Here is a 20,093-nt window from a genome sequence, read left to right as displayed (position 1 = left end):
CATAGTTTAATGGTCAATCGCGTCACGGCTGGAATAAAACCGGAAATGCGTTTAGTCAAATTCCTCGAGGAATTATCGTATTTAATCTACGAACAGACAGACACGCGGGGAGTCAGTTCTCTCGTTAGTCCGCATGCAACTTTGATAACTCAGTCTCGGCCTCGGCTAAGAAGTTGACTCGGTCGTTACCTGAACTACTATCGATTATCGTCAGACGTTTCTTGTTTCTCGACGATGAAATACATCCTTCGCCGGGAGGCGGGAGAGTTTCGCTTTCTCGCGAGGTGGAAGGTTCGGGACGTTTCACTACTCGATGTAGGGCGCGATGGAAATACAAAATCGGGTTTCTCGAATGCCGAAGCATATATATAGGTACTCGCACATATATCTCATATTGGACAGCGTCAGGAAATTAAGCGAGACGGTCTCAAGGGCGACGTTCGGACCTCAAACTTCGGCCGGGGAACTTTTCTCGGCATTGTGCCTGGATTTATCTCTTCCCCAAGTGTCGAACTGCTTTCGGGAGAGAAGAGCCGCGGAAACCAAGAAATATATTATTGCCGGCCGTGACTGGTATACAAATGTAGTTTGCCCGTCAAACGAAGAGACAGTGAAGAGAAGGAGGAAAAGGGAGAGGAGGGAGGCTAGACGTAAATGATCGATGAGAATAATTGGATTATCGTAAATCGCTAAATAACGTAAATATCATAATTCCCTTTTTACGGATCCATTTATTACATTTACGATATTTTTTGAAACGCAAAATTTCCCTCCTTACAATATTCCATTGAACGAACTAATTGAAAAAAAGAATAGAATTGTAAAAATAATAATGAAAAACTAATAAGTTTATTTAATTCATACGCTGTAGAAAAATAGGAAAAATAAATTTCTCAACGTTCTGTTTCGACGAAATAAGAAAATTTAAATTATTCACACATGTATGTTACGTTTTTCTAGCTCATCTTCGTACTTTTTAGAGTATTCGTTATTAGGATCGTACTTCTTCTTAAGTTCCTTCCAAATTTCTGGTTTCTGAAATAAAACAAAATTAATCATTTTTTCATAATAAAAAATTTACAAGATTGTTTTTATCGACAAAATGTCAACAATTATGTCAGTATAAAGCTATATTAAAATTTTTATTCTAAAAGTTCTCTTACTTTTCTCGTTTTAAACATTTTTCATATCAAGAAACATACTAAATTATATCGTTATTACATGAACATTATTTTGAAATTTGTATTAAATTTTCTTAAACAAGTTATAAAAATATAATAAAGCTATTTAATTTCAAAAATATAATCTTATAAGAAAAATCTCTCTCTCTCTCTCTCTCTCTCTCTCTCTTTCTTTCTTTCTTTGTCTATAAACATTGAGCGCTTAAAGCGCCGTATTCGTATCGACCGTAAAAATATGTTTAATGTTTCAAGAACGGCGCAAAATACGGTGGACGTAACGCGAACTGGATTGAAACCCTTCTAAGGGAAACGACTGGCCATCGGGGGGTGAAATCGGTTTTCGAAGAAGGTTTACGCGGATCGAACGAGGCAGCGGATTCGCATCGCCGTTAAATTATTTGGCTACGGATGCGAGAGTTTTCCCGGCGCAACGAATCACTGGAACACCCCTCGTCGCCCTACTCAGGCAATCCGGAGAGCATTAACCCGTCTCTACATGAAAGTCAAACTAGTTCCGCGACATTTAAACCGGCTTGACGTATCCCCCCGAGAGAGAGAAAGAGAGAGAGAGAGAGAGAGAGAGAGAGAGAGAGAGAGAGAGAATGTTTCCTCCTCCATCGTCCGATGTCAACTCATTACGTACGACCCTGCGTTTCATTAGCCCGGTGAAAAGTGACGGGCGGTGACGTATATACGAATGCGAGAGTGTGGTACCTTGTTAACTAAATGCCGGATGACCTTCTCGGTGCCGTTCTTTTGCTTCTCGCTGCACTTGCTGCAATCGTTTTGCAATGCGTCCGGAAGGTTCTCTGAAAAAAATTGCAACAGGAATTCAGATCAGGGACATAAGTCTGCGACGATGGCAAGTGAATCGATTACAAAATGTCAATTTAGATATTTCCTTTAAAATAGTTGAATCTGAATTTTCTCTCTTGTTTCTTCCCCCTTATTCTCGATTTATATATATATATTTTTTTTTTTTTTTCGTTAGATAAGTGTGACAGATAAGTGTGTGTATATATGTTTGTGCGCACAGATCGTTTTCACTGGGACAAAGTTTCCACGACGTAGGGCGGAGTTCATAACAATGTATGTTATTTCTCGAATATTCGATGTCGTGCAAAATTTGCCCCAACGTTTTTACCGTCTTGCGTCATTTGCACCAGCTGCTATGGTCAGCTGGTCGTACACCCGCGCATATCGCTCGTGAATTTTCGTAAAAGACAAGGACTATATATCTTCGGTAACGTATTACCGTCCATCGTGCGTTTTATCTCGCTCTATGGGATAGCTATGTCGAGAGAAAAAAGAAACTCGGCAAGAAGAGGAAGACGATAAACGTGATTTTTTGATAAACGGCGAGAAGAAAAATAAATCAAATTACAAGTAATTAATATAATTTGTAGAAATGCGTCGATAAAAATGATCGATTCTCAGTTCTCATTTGCATTTGATTCTGTGTCTGTGTGCGTGAGTTTTATAAAAGAATGTTCCAAAATACACTTTTAATAACAAATTCTTTGGTCGAATTAAAGACAAACTTTCTTTTAATGCCGAGACATCAATAATTTCCGAATTATAAGCGATTAAAAAAAAAAAAAAAAGTAGTCAAGTTCGCTTTTTGCAAACTAAATTTTATAGAGTTAAAAACTTAATAAATTACATCTTTTAATTAATTTAGTCAACTCTTCTTTAATTTTTAATCAATTTTAGGTTTACTTTAATGGAGATTTAACTTTAGTTACAAAGATATATATGATGAAGAAAAAAATTGAAAACTTGTAAACAATAGTGTTTGTTCCTCGACAATTTCGTTAAGAAAAAAATCCACTCTAAATTCGTTAGAGAATCTGCTGTCAAAAGAACATCCGACAGTTTGCACGGGATAATTTTACGCGTAGAAAACGCGTTACGATCGCCTGTGGCAACAGAGTTTTCACGCTAAAAAAAGGTTGACAGTAGTTGTTTGCGCCGCTAACCGCAATCATATGCACACGCGAATGTATCCCCGACGACGTGTACTTTTTTTTACTAAAATCTTCTCGACGACAATCGGTGACTGCGGTGTATTATTCATATCTCTAAAGGGAGCGCGATATGCGCGCGCTTCTCGGTACATACGTACTGTCGTTAACGAAACGACCTCGCATCGTGCATCCTTCGACGGGGATGAGACGGGGTGGCCATTAGTGTGCCAAGGCTGATTCTCATGCGCGTTAGAAAGCGTGTGAGAGATCGTCTCATTATCGTCTTCATTTCATCGTACGGGTGTTTTGTCGCATTATCGCGCCACACAGACGAGATATGCAGGCATCAAATACCGTTTCTTTTACAGTGTGTCTATTACAATATTATGTTTACACCTTTATTATCGTGCATTACAAGAATTGCGTGTTGCATTATAAGATAACAATATGATTGTGATTACACGTTTCGATAATGACGATTAATGAAATTTCTCTCACCTTTGAGTTCCTTGCCATCGGGAGTGCAGCTTCCCTTCTCCAGCAAACAATTTACGTAATTCTTGAGTAAACGTTCGCTCTTCAGGATCGCATCTAAGTCGATATTGTCGAATTTGGTCGTGTACTTGTCGTCCGCCAAGACGCAAGCGACCGCGATGAGGAATACAACCAGAACCTGGATCAAATATTTAAAAAATTCTCGTCATATATATGATATTGAATATTCAGGAATCTCGATGCTGCATACGTACACGGAAAAAAAGTAAATGTCAAATCAAAACTTATATACTCACATGAACGCGTTCATTATTTCATATATACGCAACAATTTATAATCTTCTTAGAAGAATTTAAAAATCTTAAATGTCAACAATATTATAATCTTATTTTAATACTACAATTGTCATTTCAAGGATAAAATAATTATTTTAACTCTAAGAAAATTATAATCTTCGATTTGAACATGTGTTATTTTCTGTCCAACATTTTTTTCCTCTCCATTCAAGAAAATTACTCTTAAATAACAAGAATATATTTTTCTTGGTTGAATTATACAAATATATATTGTATAAAATGTCTTCATCCAAAGAAATTTTCTTTTCAAGATTTACATTTGGAAACTAAAGATATTGGCAAAATAAGAATATTATTTTTTTCTGTATATATATATATATATATTTGATATATATCTGTACCAAACCTGAGATGAGATGTTGTTTAAACGAGCGACGAAATCTCCGCTCATGGATTCCTGCGGGATTTCGCGAGATAAACGCGCGAGATTCGCGACAACTCGCGATGTCGGTTGACAATGAGCAAAATGTTGGGACAGATACGACCTCGCTTTTCACGTTAAATGTCGAGCGTGGCCAAATGTTTGCGGCCGAAACGTGGACGTATTTAACGCGACGACGTGAATAGCAACGAGCGCACGTATATTATATCGTTGCTGGATTGCTCGTGTGTACGCAATCCCTCTCTCGATGCCTATATGTTCTATAGGAATTTCTCTATAGGCCCCTAACGAAAATACAGAAAATAGAAGCTTCCAGAAGATAGAAGCGAGTGTCGCACGCCTCATTAGAAGGTAAAGACAAGAGTGAACGACCAATGGGACGTACATAGCTCTTCGTTTAGAAATCAATTCAATTACGCAGAGTGTGTCAAACGCTTTCTCAAGCGCAACTGCACGGAGCGTTAAGAGACACTTGTATGCGTGCAAAACATCAAAGTCACGTTTCTCTCGTATATCGTGTTCTCTTGTACATAACATATATCGTATATATAAAATACATCTTGATATTTTATTTTTCACGAATGAATATTTTCGGAATAAAAATTCAATTTTAAAGAAACATCTCTCAGTTGAAATAATCAGTTCACGCATCGATATCTTATTGAAATTATTAGGAAATCACATTTAAGATTTATTTAGACGAACGATTCAGAGAGAGAAATATGTGTGAATATATTACATGCAGAAGAAACTGGAACAATCAATGTCATATTGTGCGAAAGAAGAAAGGAGATATTCTCGCATATAGGACACTTGTCTTTTTAGCTCCAAGTCATAAAATGACATTGATTGTTCTAGTTTTAAGATATGTCATATCAATTATGTGTCGCGCAAGAAAATCTGAAAAATTAAATAGACCTTGATTTACGTAAACTACAACATAATCCAGTCTCTGTCTCTCTTATAGAAAGAGAAAAGCAGGTTCTTGGCATAAATTAAGATGCATTTATAATATTTAAACGTTATGCATTTATTCTCAGTTTGCACTTTAATCGCTGATTTAAATGAAGAATTTTAATTTTTCAGGTAATAAAAAAGAAATTGAAAGCATAAATTTATATCCTCGTGAGTGATAATTCCACAGGATATCATATAGAAAGAGAGAAAGAATAAAGATAAGGGTCTCGAGAGATTAATTTTTCGAAGTATTTTTCGAGAAATCTAATTTTTCGTCTTGAATTTGATTTTTTTCGAAATCAATAATTCGAGTTCGATGAAAATGCAAACCACGACAGTTTCGACGAGTTGGCTCAAACTCGAAGCAAAGGAATTTCTCACCCCCCCAAAGACTACGAGCAGATGGTTACGCTAGTACATAACAGGTTAATGCCGGAGAGTTAGTTAGGATGTTAATTAGTATAGAATAGACCTGTTGTAGAGAAGTACGTGATACCCACTATACTTCAGTGAAGAGCAAAGCGCGCAAAGGGCAGCGACCGGAATGATGTTATCCTGTAGACTCGCCCAGTGACATTCGGCTCTTCCAGAACAGTAAGACCACTGTGACATTTAACATATGAAACTACGTCTACCTATATATGAAATGTATAATTTTACATTGCGTGTGGGTAAAAATCTTTTTAACAAATTTGGAAAAATTCACAATTTAATTGTGAAGTTTAATTGAGAAATTATTATATTTCTTTTTATTTAATTATTACATTTAATTCGATTGATTTAAATTTATATTTAAAAGCTATTACACACGCAATTAATATTATATATACTAGTGACAATCAATCGTTTAGCAACAATCTGCTCAAATAGAAACCGAAATGTTTTGTCACTCAAGATGGAACAGAGACGCGCGCGTTTCAGATGACGTGAGAAGGAAAATTATTCACACACGGTTTACGCACGCCTTCGTGTTTAAGTCTCATTACGCAATCGCTGCCATTACCACGAACAACATTTCCTGACGCCTTTCACTCTCGTGAAGAAATTTCACCTCGTTTCGACGTGACTCGCTCGCAATTCAAGACGTCGGCGAAGAAGTCGCAAAAACGTCCACGCGCGGCGGATTAACAGCGAATTTTTGCGACAATGTACAAAAGAGACAGACCTTTTGAATCACCGTAGGAGCCTCTTAAACGGTCTCTGAGGTCGTTAACGACGTGAAACAGCCTCGACGCGGGCCGAAGAGCTCGCGTTGCATTATTCACTTTCGGGTCTCTCGGGATCGGATTTTCCCCGAATAAAACGCGGCAATTAACGTCTATGCGATCCCCATGTGATAGGAAAAAAGTAAGACATATTCAACGAAAAATTCAGAAGTCAGGAATATATGACAAGGAGAACAAATATTTTAAATTTTAAATGCAATTGGAAATGTATGAAAAACACACAGCGTGAGATAACGTTATTAATTTATCGAATCAAAACCACTTTTGAAATTTTCATTCCACAATATTCACAGCATATTATTTGCAAACGTTTTAATTACAAGAAGGAAAATCCAGCGCTCCACTTGCGTTATATATTTTCATTTATCTAATACCTTATATAAAACTTATGTAAAAACGTGCGAACGTAATTAAAAATTACACTCACGATTAACATTATGACAACAATTTTCCAAAAATCCAAAAAAACGAGCAGACGGAATGACTAATTGTAAGTGAACGTAGAAAGGACACAGAAGGTGAGAGAGATATTATTAAAATAAAAAGGAGGATTACCAAAGGTAATACGAGGACAGGTATAAAAAAAAGAAATAAGGTATAAAATAAAGAAAAAAGAAGAAAGGAAGAAGCCAAGGTGAATGGAGGAGAGAGAATTACGCTTACCTTCATGTTCGAGCGAAGTTAGACTACTGATGCTAAGAGCGGCGTCGATCAGCTGTTTTATACCCGGGCCCCTCGCGTGGCTGGACCCCGAATTCGTCGAATCGGCCTCACGGATCTCTTCGGAGAGAGAGGACGGGAGGTGCGAAACGATGTGCGTCACAGGTGAGTAAATCTTGAATGTTCGCCTCGCATCTGCACGAATCACTCTATGTCGTGTAAATATTGTTGGATATACACAAGGGGTTTCTGAATCGATTTAAAAACTCCTCTCGGCATCCGCGAATGCTTCAACTTTAATTCTGTTTGCATTTCGTCGCAAAACTCTTCGACTTTTTAACTAGAAAAACCGGAAAAAAATTATTCTCTTCTCCCCCTTTCCTTCCCTTTCCGCTTATAACGGTGATTTTGTTCTTGAGAAATTCCCCTCGTCGAGGAAATTCTTGCTCTCGTTCCTCAAGATATTTACTAGAACAAAAAAAGGAAAAATTACGAAATTGTGGATTATGAGAATCTTGTACTGCACGTTAGAGAGAAAGAGAAAAAACGTAAGCACTTTTTCACGAACGCGTGCTTATTAGCGGGATTCAGCGGCAATTGCAAAAGTAATATTTGACCGACGTTGAGTTAACCAGTTCGTACCTCTTTAAAGTCCAACGGACCAATTATATATTACTTTTTTCCGTTTTAGTAAGATCAACGAAAATAAGCGATACACGTGTGAGAAAAATCGGAGCCTCGCTTCGAGATTTAATGCGAGCGTTGCGTAAGCAGCATCTGCATAAAGAGTGCACCTTGCGACCTAGCCGATGATGCATTCTCTCGAAGATGCGCTTTGTTGATCGAATTAATTCGCGACATGATGTAAATTGCGTAATATTGCATCTCTGAAATCGTCCAATGAAAATTATACGTGTGACTAAATAACAGTTTGGATAATAATAATAATAATAATAATAATAATAATAATAATAATAATAATAATATATTGTAATATAAAATATATATGCAAAATATGCAATATATATATAAAAAAGAATATATATATATATATATATATATATATATATAAAAGTTTATAAAAGATTTTTTTTTTCATTTGCAAACTGCTTTCATTGCAACGACACTCACTTTGATTATATGCGCTCACTTTTATAATTCGTTTAAACTTCTATAATAATAATGAAATGATACGTAAATGTAAAATGATTTATTACTATTTTGCTTTGTAAAAACCAGCTTTAATTGAACAAACTAATGAACAACAAATAAAGGTCGTGTTGATTAAAAATTTACGTACTGTAATAAAATTTTGCAACTATTATACACATAATTTATCTCTTTATACCGCGTTCCGGAGCGTGGTCTGTTTGTCGCGCTTGCGTTTAGGATTTTATAGTTCGTAATAAATTTATCCGACCGTGCATATAATAGGACATGGAATATTGTATTATTATATCGAGAGGTCAGGCGTGTGTGTGCATCTGTTACGGACATCTCCCTCGTAATCCATATTTTACAAACGCAATATCGATAGCCACCAGCGAGAGATATTTCCTTTGTTCTGCCTAGAATTAACATCATTAATAAATTGCAGCATCGAGAATGACTAGCAGTTCGGACTCGTAGCGCGTTATTTGCGAAGAACAATCGTGGAGATGAGTGCTACGGGAGTGTGCGCAAAAAGTACCGTATAAAATTCGCAATACTATCAGCGAGAGCTGCAATTACGATATATACGATTGCCAAAATATCTCGCAAGCTTTTTAATCATTTTGTTATTTTAAATCGAAAAACAGTTCGGCAACAAAACTGTTGCAAAATGTAAACACATAATATATATGTATTTTGTATATAATTTTTATTTATATAGAATAATAGGAAATAAACTGTCGGTACAATGATAATGCAAGCAAATTATTAACAGTCCGCATTTCCTAGCAATCTGGACGTCTAATTAACCTAATTGTTTATTATTAATTCATTTGATAGCATTATTCAAATTAATACATCCCGAACATGGACGAAACCTGAAAATCAATTGCATGTACCAAGATGAGATATGTATAACTAAATATAACAACAAAAGCGTATATTCAGAAGAAAGAGACAAAGAAAAAGAGAGAATAGTAAAATTTTAAAAAAATAGCAGTATGTAAATGATATTTTTGATAAAAAGAATGCATAAATATACTCAGTCATTTTTAAAAGTTGTTGGAGGCCTATTATGTAAATGATATTTTTTATATACACCAGTTTTGATATATAAAAAATATAATTTATATACTGCTATTCTTTAATTTTATGTAACCAAAAAATAAAATTTTAAATAAAGATATATTTTTAGATATATTTATATATCACATCAGAGTAACATTGTATCATTAAATGATATTTAATTTATGATTTATTGCATAAATTTATAGCATATTTTTTATATACCTAATCTCTTATTATTGAGAAAAAAATATACATAATATACGTATATATAAATTTTCTATATCACTTACAATTTATTGATGTGACAATGCTAAAAATATATCAATAAATATATACATAAATCTTTCTGAGAATAAGAGTTTATGTGAGAATGTAAGAATGTGAGAGGATAAGGGTAGATTTAGGAATTAAAATTTAGATAAGGTATTTATTGTGTATATTTATTGATGAAGTTAAAGTTACTGTTGTGAAAGATAGAGTAGGCATGATGTAATGATGTGATCGAGGAAAGGTATGGAAGAATGTGTGATTTAGACCTTTTGTAATTCAAATCCCTTCTTGGCTTATATGCTGATAAATAAATTTTATATATATATATAAATCTTTCTGTTCGTAAAGATTAAAATATTAAGCATGTTTTTTTATACTTATTATTTAACAGAAAAGATGACTCAGAAGAGAAGAAAAATAATAGTTCTGCGCCGTTTTTTTCACTTCTGTGAATTAAAATTTATGTTAATATTTTCGACAAAAAAACAGACTTATCTTTTTTGATATGATAATATTAAACAGGATCTACGCAAAACAAAATCTTTAGCTGCGCGATATATTGGCTAATTTAAGATTATTATATTGTGCGTGATTTCTTTCTAACCGTACATAATCTAACTAATCTGTTTGACAAGCTGAATAAAAATGGTCCCGCTAACTATTTCATTGCGAGAAGCAATGACGCGTGAAAATAGGCTTCGATCACTTCGAGGAACGCGTGTATGTTTACGCATTCTTTTTAGTCACGAGCTATTTACTGGCTGGGCGTATGTATTTAGCATAAATTATCGTCAAAAACATCAATTCTAAATCAAATCTATTATGAAATGACAAAACGCGAGAGACATAAGCTTTTGAAAAATTGGAAAAGAGAGAACTATTCCAAAGAGATGATGGATCGCCTCAACTTGTTAACTAACTTTATTTTTAACAATACAATTGAAATAAAATCGACACGATAATGATCGTATAAATAAAATAATATCATTATAATACGTAGACAATAGTATAAAGCAATCCGTACTTTTCCAAGAGAGTCTCCCTCTCTCTCAAATTTAAAAACTGATGGTAGCGAGATTGATGATGTGACGAGAAGAGAGATATCAAAAAGTTAGAAAAAAAATTAATGCATATGAAAATTTAGAATTAAAACTTTGGTGAGATAACCGGTGTAATTGGAATATAAAACTCTGATATGGTAAAAAGTTGCGATAAGTGTGTACTGCCGTGGAAAGTGTCGCGTCCTTTGAGAAACTTGAGAAAAGTCGGAATAGAGAAATTCCGCGTCCTATTCTCACGCGACTCGAAATCACCTGGCGCTCCCTCCCTCCCTCTCCCCCCCCCCCGCCTCCCCCCTTCCCTATTCTCTACTTTAGCGGCCGGCTTTTAGACACTTTTAGCACGAAACCAAGGGCTTTGAATTCGCGCGTGGAATATTCTATGCGAAAATCCAGACGTAACACGAGAGCCCTGCCTCCGTCCGTGTCCTCGTTCGCTTTGAATTTATTATAACTTCGCGTACAAGGATATCTGTCCGAACTCCCGTCTACAGCGCGCGCGACTTGGGTCATTCTTGCAGAAATTCAATTCGTTATACACGCCCCTCCGCGCATTATTTTATTACGTTCAGATTTTTTTGTTTCTCGCGAAAGAATCACGGGAAGGAGGGAGGGGGGGGGGGAGGCGATGCACGCGCGAAACTTTTGCCTTCTTTACGAGTTCTTTCAATTTTCACGCACCCCGTCTCTCTTTACCTCTCGATTACTTACGCGTGCCAAAAAAAATATATTTATTTTATATTTTAATAACTTGGATACTTTGATAATTCTTTAAAAACGCAAGATTATTATACAATATATGTATATATATATATACTTATATAATTTTGTATAATCTTCTAAGATTATTATATAATATTATATAAAATTATTATAATAAATTATTATAATAATTATTCTAATAAGGATATATAATATTTTATATAATATTTATGTAATAAATTATTATAGTAATTAATTATTATAAAGGATATAGAATAATTTATATACTATTAAATAAGTAATTATTATAATAATCATATAGGTATAATAATTTATATATTATTTATATAATTATTATAACAGAGAATATATATATATATATATATATATATATTGAAAATTGCTATATACACATGTATATAATGTATAATATCATATACAATAATTTCTCTTTCTTATAATATATTATATATATTTATATATACATATATAAATAATGACAACTTATTTAAATATCATATAAAAAAATTTAGATAACTATAAACAGATAAACTATATCAACAAGTATTAATTTGAAATCCGATTGTGTCTCTCCAAGCATCTAATTTCAAAGAAGCAAAAGTTTCTCGTATGTATTTTTGCTGTATTATTTGCAAAATCGGACCCTACGTTTGTGACCCCATATATATATCTCTCTTTTCTCTTTCTTATCCTTTAACTTTGACTTAATGTGAATCTACATGTCAAAAAACCGGTCATTGTGCGTATATCTCGAAGGAGCCTTAATGGGCAGTAAATATGTACCTATGCATACGTGATGCATCGCTATCTTGCGGTAACAAAGGTTGTTTCAGCATGCCTAATATTTGGTACGTCAAATGTCTAGTGCAAATTGACGTACCTTATAGGCGTGAACATACAGGCTGGCCTAAAATTATAGTCAATAATCCTTCACCTTGGTTTACCTTTTTAGGGTCGACCTTTTCAAGTGACGAGATATCTCTCGGTATCAAGAGCTTTCACGAATTTTGAATTTGAATACGGATAAGAGATAGGACGGAGAATAATTTCGTATTTCATTTAACTTGTACGTCGCATACAGTATTACTCATTTTTATGATGGTAGAAAATATATAGAGGAACAAAAAGAGAGGGACCGCGCGCATTCGTAACATTTCTATACCGCTCACGTCAGTTTCCTACGGGTCCTTTTATCTCTCGCGCATATAAATACGAACTCCGACGTCGAGCGTGTATTACCATATAAACACATATGATGAATCGTGAAAAAACTGAACGTCCAGTTACGTCACGCCAAATTCAGCAGTAACCGGCAATTTTAACAGTTTGAGCAATAAACGTATCAGACAATAATAAATAAAACGTGCAAGAGTTAAATGAAAAAAAAAATCGATTTGGAAAAGAAGCGAAAATATTTACAGCGTAAAAAAATATATTTAAAAAAAGAATAACAAATAACGTAGTTAAAAGAATGGAAATTTTGCAAAAATCAAAATTTAATTTCACATCGACAGAAGAAAATTGGAGAGTTCGACGCCTGTGTATTAGGGCAAAAAAATGTTTTTACGTTCGATTTCCAATCATCAAAATTCAAAAAAAATTACTCGAGAGGTTTCGATAAATACTTGATCTATTATCGAGAAATGGATTGCAGATCGATTCTCCGTGTAAGCGGACGATGATTGTCGACGATCGTCCATATGCAGACGCATAAGGGAATTGCATTCTCGTTACGTATGCACAGCGCACAGCCGAGTGTTCGGCCCGAGCGCTGTCATTATCGTCACGATTATGCATATTCAGATAAGCAATCAACACCATTGAAGTGCCGGGCAAGGGTCGCGTAGCCTGAAATGTGGATTTACTTGAGAGCTGCTAACAGGATTCGCATATCCTCCTTTTGCGGATACACAGACAAGAGTACTGACGTAGAGGAAATTAGACAAAACATAGTAATCTGACAAGAGAAAACTCGAAACTCACCGATTTCCATGAAATTTGTATTAATGATGTATTATTAAAATTGTAACAGTAAGATTGCATTATTAATGTCGCGAAAAATTAATAATTATTTATTATTTTTCTCATTATTTTATTTTTTATACCTTCCATAAAGATATATCAAACAACTAAAATTAAAAATTAAGATTAAACATTTGACTAATGTTTTAAATTCTCTCTTGTAATTATTGATGATTAAAAACGATCAACTCATAGACAATAAAATAGAATAATCCCGAAATTTCTAAAAATGTTGCTAATTACGCATTTATGTAATGCATAATGTAATAAATTGGAACGTTTTTCGACTATATTTGGTAATAAGATTTGTGATAATGTTCGCCATGCATAAATATTATTGACCTTCGACGGTCCGGCAATCTGAATCCGTGATAAATGATGAGTCAATTATTCATAATCAAGTTCTTCCAACATAAACATACTTAATAAGAAAAAAACTAAGATGATAAACAAAATGTAAATTGGTAAGTAGATAATCTCAAGTATTAAGTATAATTCGTCGTGCGTCGTTGCTCGCTAATTAAGTATATGAAGTATATGCATATGAAGTATAGCAATTAGTAAAGACAAAAAGTTTTGTTCCAAGAGACAATTATAATAAACGGTTATAAAAATCGGTTGTTAAATTGTTATTAAATTACTAATGTACTTAATATTATTTTACAATATTTATATATATATATATTAAAAAAGTTATGTTATTATTTAATAAAATATAGATTAAAATAATAAATAATTACATGAAAAAATATTTATATATGTATATATGATTTATGTACATATTATCTTTTCACATGTAATTTACAATTTTTATAAATAATTTATAATTTTAATGAATTTTTATTAAAGATGCATTGTAATAGGTACATATAAAGTATGAGATCATTTATTTTTTTACTTAAACTCGAATGAAAAAGTTGACAGCTCAATGTATTTATAAGTTTAGTCAAAGTATATATATAGCATAAATAATAAATTTTATTTAAGTCTCGCTACATAGTTACGCCAGTATTTAATTGATGAATAGATTGTAGTCTAAAAAGAATTCGATATACTTGGAGAAGCGAATTCAAATGATGAGTTATATCTTTCTTTATGAGATAGGATTGAAAAAAAAAAAAAACGAAATCTAGGAAAAAAACACGTGATCTTAAATTTGGACTTATTCCGCGAATATATTTTCGATTCTCGGCAGCATATGTTTCCTAAAAAACGACAGCGGCACCGTGTGTAAGGACATTTAATAATCGGGTCAACATTATCCTAGAAATTACCCGTCAGCCTTGCTCGGCGCGAGCCAGTCTCGCAATTTCGTCCTCGTTGGCAAGAACGAGCTACTAAATCCTGAAGGAAAAGTGTCCTCGTATCGCCGTCAGTCAAATCGCATAATCGGCGATTTTTTTCTCAAAACGAGCGGACGTATCGCGCATAACTAGAAAAGGACCGCGAGAAGAAAAGACAGGAAGACAAGTGGCTGTAGACGGGAGCGAAATGTACACGGTGTCACCTCGGGCATTTCACGTCGATTAGAAATGGAAAAAAATGTTTAAATGTTTTAACATTTTGACAGAATAGTTGACATAATTTAAAGATACGAAGGGAAATCAAACCAACAGACATCCTAAGATTTGCTTCAACGTTCAAACATGCGCTTATGAATTATAAACATTTAAAAGTGAAAGAAATTTGTTGAGTTAAGTTTTTTTAAAGGTCTAAAGTGAATGGACAATAAAATTTCATTTCTCATTTAACGTTTAATGAACACGGTGTTAATTAAACGTTATATCTCTGCTTTGATATACTCTCGACGCTTATATAATTATAGAAGCATAAAAAAAATTACAAAACAAGAAAACGAAGAAGAAATTTAGCGGGAAATCTGCGGCCAGTGAGAACACCTCGGGCACCCGGTATAATGTTTTAATTTCGCGGAAAATCTGACGATGTAATTTCTAGAGTAGAGCGACGCCCGGCAATTGTTTCAGCCGGCTTTCACCCCCGCATTATTCATGAGTCGACCTCTCTTTTTTCGCCAACGAGAGGAACGGGGGTTACCTCCGTACTCTTGCCGGTCTTTCCTCTTTGTCTGGTTCTCTTACTTTTTCCTCCGAGGATGATCATTTTAGCGAAGTCTTCCGTTCATATAGTATATTTGAACCTTGTTAACCTTCGTATTAGCCTCGAGGGAAGATCGATCCTCTGGGGAAACTCTTTTTACTACATGAAATTTTCTTTCGCACAGAGTATCGCGAGTTTTTATTTATCAAGAACAAATGTATTGATTTGTATGTTTTTGCTCGTAAATTTGCGTGCGTTTACGCGGTCGTAATGATTTGTAAATTCAAATTAGTCGCGAACCAATTTTAATTGCGCTAATTGGTATAATTTCAACGGGTCCGCGAATTCCCGGATAGCCATATCGTCGGAAATCGTCGTAATTCGGAACACTAGTACGCGAAATAGCGTTTTCCATCCCCCTGTGAAATCCCATAATAGTATATATTACCTCTCATAATTCCCTGGGAGACTTTATGGCCTTTTTCCCACGCAACACAATAAAAAACATAAAAATGTATGGAGTGATTCATAAATGTGTACAATAGAGAGAGAGAGAGAGAGAGAGAAAGAGAGACGCGTATGATAATACAGTAGAATTTATTATAAAATTTATCCGAAAATATGACACATTCCAGTAATAAATCATTTTTTACGAAAATTTTGCTATAAATGATATTTATCTTCTTTGTATACGTGTTAATTAACTCATAATAAATAAAACAGTAACTTTAAATTTATACATCTTTTATTGAGCTCTCCGCAATTTAAAATTACACAACCATTAATTTTTCCGTGCTCGATATAATTGTATCGCTAACATTATAGCTTATTTTTATAAATGTCAAATATTTTTAAAGGAATCTCTCCTGAAGAAGCTGCAAAATATGTTGTTTCGAGTTTTTCTTTTCTGTTTCGTATATTTCCATGAAGCAGAGGCCGAATAAAAATCTTGAATTTTGCTCTAAACGACATGTAAGCTTTAATAAATTACATTTATCAAAAATTTCCATTTATCACCTCGATTAAAAAAACCTTCATTTCATTTCAAAGCTTTTTTATTGCGTTTTTTATTACGTTATTCTTGCACCGCAGAAAAAAATTTCTCGAACGTCTCTTCATAAAGTTATTTATTTATTTTATTGATTTATTATTGCAGAAAAAATGTCTCGCCGATTGTAGGTATAAATCGAATACCAATAGGTATTTTTATTCGACGACAAATGAATAAATGGTATATATAAATATATATGTTGCGCGTGTGTGTGTGTGTGTATCCCTATTAAACTTTAAACATTCCCGAACTCGGTCAGCAGTTACTATTCACGAATAGCGTTTACATGCTAATATACGCTTCCGAGCGATCGATCGTCGCGCAGCTTCCTCAGCAGTTGCGGCGTCGCCGAGGCACATTCGCAACGACAAGTTAAATTAATAAGCCTCGTACACAGTCGGAGAGCTCAGGCATTATTCAGTCGAACGGCGAGGAGACGTCATAGCGCGATCATTGCACATTGCACCTCCTCCGGCTCCGGCCTCGTCTCTCGTTAGCGGTGCAGTTAACAGCACGCAAACGAGGCGAACCACAATTTCGAAGCGTTACGATTTCCCTCTTCGAATCGGGCGGGCAAAAGGGCTGACGAGGAAATAGCTTGCACATAGTAAGCACGAGTCCTTTTAGAGACTCACCGCCGCAGGATAATCATTCTAGGAGAGCGTTCACCTATTCATTACTCGTGCAAACATGTCTATTAGCGTAGCCTTTTCTGCACCGATGGATTCCGTGATATGGTTCACCATAAACAACATTTAATTTAATGGATTAAGATATATAACGAAAGAAATCGATATATAACGGAATAATAAGATATATAACGGAAATGTCATATAACGAAATTCTTCTAACAGAACTCGAAAATAATTTCATTTTAAGCTAAACATATTAAATTTATAACAAGGCAGTTGGGGAATCGAAAAGTTTATGTGATTCTGATTAGGAATTTTTACTAGAAAAATGAGTTATAACCATGTCTTTATATTTGTTTTTAATATTTTATTATTATAATATTAACTATAAAAAGTCTCTTTCCTTTCTGAATCTTACAATTTCATGAATTTAGTAAAAGATGCGAAAAATTTCAATGGATGCTTCTAGAAGATAAAATCTGAAACAGAAAATATTTTCTCATAAAATAAAGAAACAATTCTTAAAGTATAATAAATTTCAAATTTTATTCTTACATAGCAAACACTAATATTTATATATATATTTATTTATAGCACTCAGAGATTTGGTGGTTATTGTAACGTCAATTTCGATTATACAGATGATACAGATGAATAAGAATCATAGAAAAATATCTCTTCATACAATTCTAAATATTATATTATTTAAAAAGCGTAAACATAAATAATAAAATAAATATTAGTTGAGATTGCTATTATTTTACTTAAATTTCAAACTATCAATCAATTAACAAAAACTGTATAACAACTGTAATCATGGCATTCATACAAAACTTGTCATACAGCTTGGATAAAACCATCCATTATGTTATATTAAAAACATTATATTATTATATAGTTGAAAACATAAAATCTATTAATAAAAATTATATATAGTTTTTTGCAATTTGATCAAATTTCATGAATTTAACAAATCTCTAAAATATAAATAGAAAATTCTGTATTTGCTAATATAATAAATATTATGTTGTAATAGCTTTAGAATCAGAAGAATTTTTATATATATTTTATATATATTTGAATTTTTATATATAAAAAATAATTAAAATACCTTTATATATAATTTTAAAATGCCCTTTTACTTGGAAGTGGTATAGAATCAATCTAAATAATAAAATAAATAGTATTAGGCAAGATTGTCATTTTTCTACTTAAATTTCAAATTAATATCGATAATAATCAGTTAGCAAATACAATATAAATCATGGCACTCATAGATCTTGGTGGATAAAGTTATCTCATCATTTACATATCATATAATAAATCAATTAATAAATAAAAATAAAAGTTGATAGATTATATTATCATATAATTAGAAAAAAATGAGATCTAATAAATAAAAATTACCTGTAATTTTTGTCGATTAAACACAAATTCTACAAGTTTAGCAAATGTCTGAAACATAAAATTATAAAATTGTCTTTATTCATAAAGAATATGATTAATAAATATTATGTAATGATAGATTTAGAGTCAGAAGTAGCAAATTGAAAAATCATAGCATTCAGAGATCTTGGTGATAATTACATCATCATTACAGTTGAATTCTTATGTATATAAAAAATAATATATAGAATATAAAAATAATTAAAATACCTTTATATATAATTTTAAAATGCCCTTTTACTTGGAAATGGTATAGAAGCAACCTAAATAATAACATAAATAGTATTAGGCAAGATTGTCATTTTTCTACTTAAATTTCAAATTAATATCGATAATAATCAGTTAGCAAATACAATATAAATCATGGCACTCATAGATCTTGGTGGATAAAGTTATCTCATCATTTACATATCATATAATAAATCAATTAATAAATAAAAATAAAAGTTGATAGATTATATTATCATATAATTAGAAAAAAATGAGATCTAATAAATAAAAATTACCTGTAATTTTTGTCGATTAAACACAAATTCAACAAGTTTAGCAAATGTCTGAAACATAAAATTATAAAATTGTCTTTATTCATAAAGAATATGATTAATAAATATTATGTAATGATAGATTTAGAGTCAGAAGTAGCAAATTGAAAAATCATAGCATTCAGAGATCTTGGTGATAATTACATCATCATTACAGTTGAATTCTTATGTATATAAAAAATAATATATAGAATATAAAAATAATTAAAATACCTTTATATATAATTTTAAAATGCCCTTTTACTTGGAAGTGGTATAGAAGCAACCTAAATAATAACATAAATAGTATTAGGCAAGATTGTCATTTTTCTACTTAAATTTCAAATTAATATCGATAATAATCAGTTAGCAAATACAATATAAATCATGGCACTCATAGATCTTGGTGGATAAAGTTATCTCATCATTTACATATCATATAATAAATCAATTAATAAATAAAAATAAAAGTTGATAGACTATATTATCATATAATTAGAAAAAAATGAGATCTAATAAATAAAAATTACCTGTAATTTTTGTCGATTAAACACAAATTCCACAAGTTTAGCAAATGTCTGAAACATAAAATTAAAAAATTGTCTTTATTCATAAAGAATATGATTAATAAATATTATGTAATGATAGGTTTAGAGTCAGAAGTAGCAAATTGAAAAATCATAGATAGCATTCAGAGATCTTGGTGATAATTACATCATCATTACAGTTGAATTCTTATGTATATAAAAAATAATATATAGAAGAATATAAAAATAATTAAAATACCTTTATATATAATTTTAAAATGCCTTTTTACTTGGAAGTGGTATAGAAGCAACCTAAATAATAACATAAATAGTATTAGGC

At 32.6% G+C, this 20,093-nt stretch overlaps 1 protein-coding gene across 1 annotated transcript; it reads right to left on the bottom strand.

Annotated features, from left to right (window-relative positions):
- Positions 1-711: 711 nt before the first annotated feature.
- On the bottom strand, positions 712-7,368 carry LOC140665597 (allergen Tha p 1-like). Its single transcript, XM_072891885.1, has 4 exons — positions 7,229-7,368; positions 3,647-3,821; positions 1,896-1,990; positions 712-1,035 (listed from the first exon to the last, which is right to left on the bottom strand). The coding sequence occupies exons 1-4, from the start codon at positions 7,232-7,234 to the stop codon at positions 934-936; spliced, it is 378 nt and encodes a 125-aa protein (XP_072747986.1). The 5' UTR covers positions 7,235-7,368; the 3' UTR covers positions 712-933.
- Between the last annotated feature and the right edge of the window lie 12,725 nt (positions 7,369-20,093).

This window comes from Anoplolepis gracilipes, chromosome 5 (assembly GCF_047496725.1).
Source record: "Anoplolepis gracilipes chromosome 5, ASM4749672v1, whole genome shotgun sequence".
NCBI classification, from domain to species: Eukaryota; Metazoa; Arthropoda; class Insecta; order Hymenoptera; family Formicidae; genus Anoplolepis; species Anoplolepis gracilipes.
Note: the sequence above shows the minus strand (reverse complement) of the source record. Positions and strands in the feature narration are given on the sequence as shown.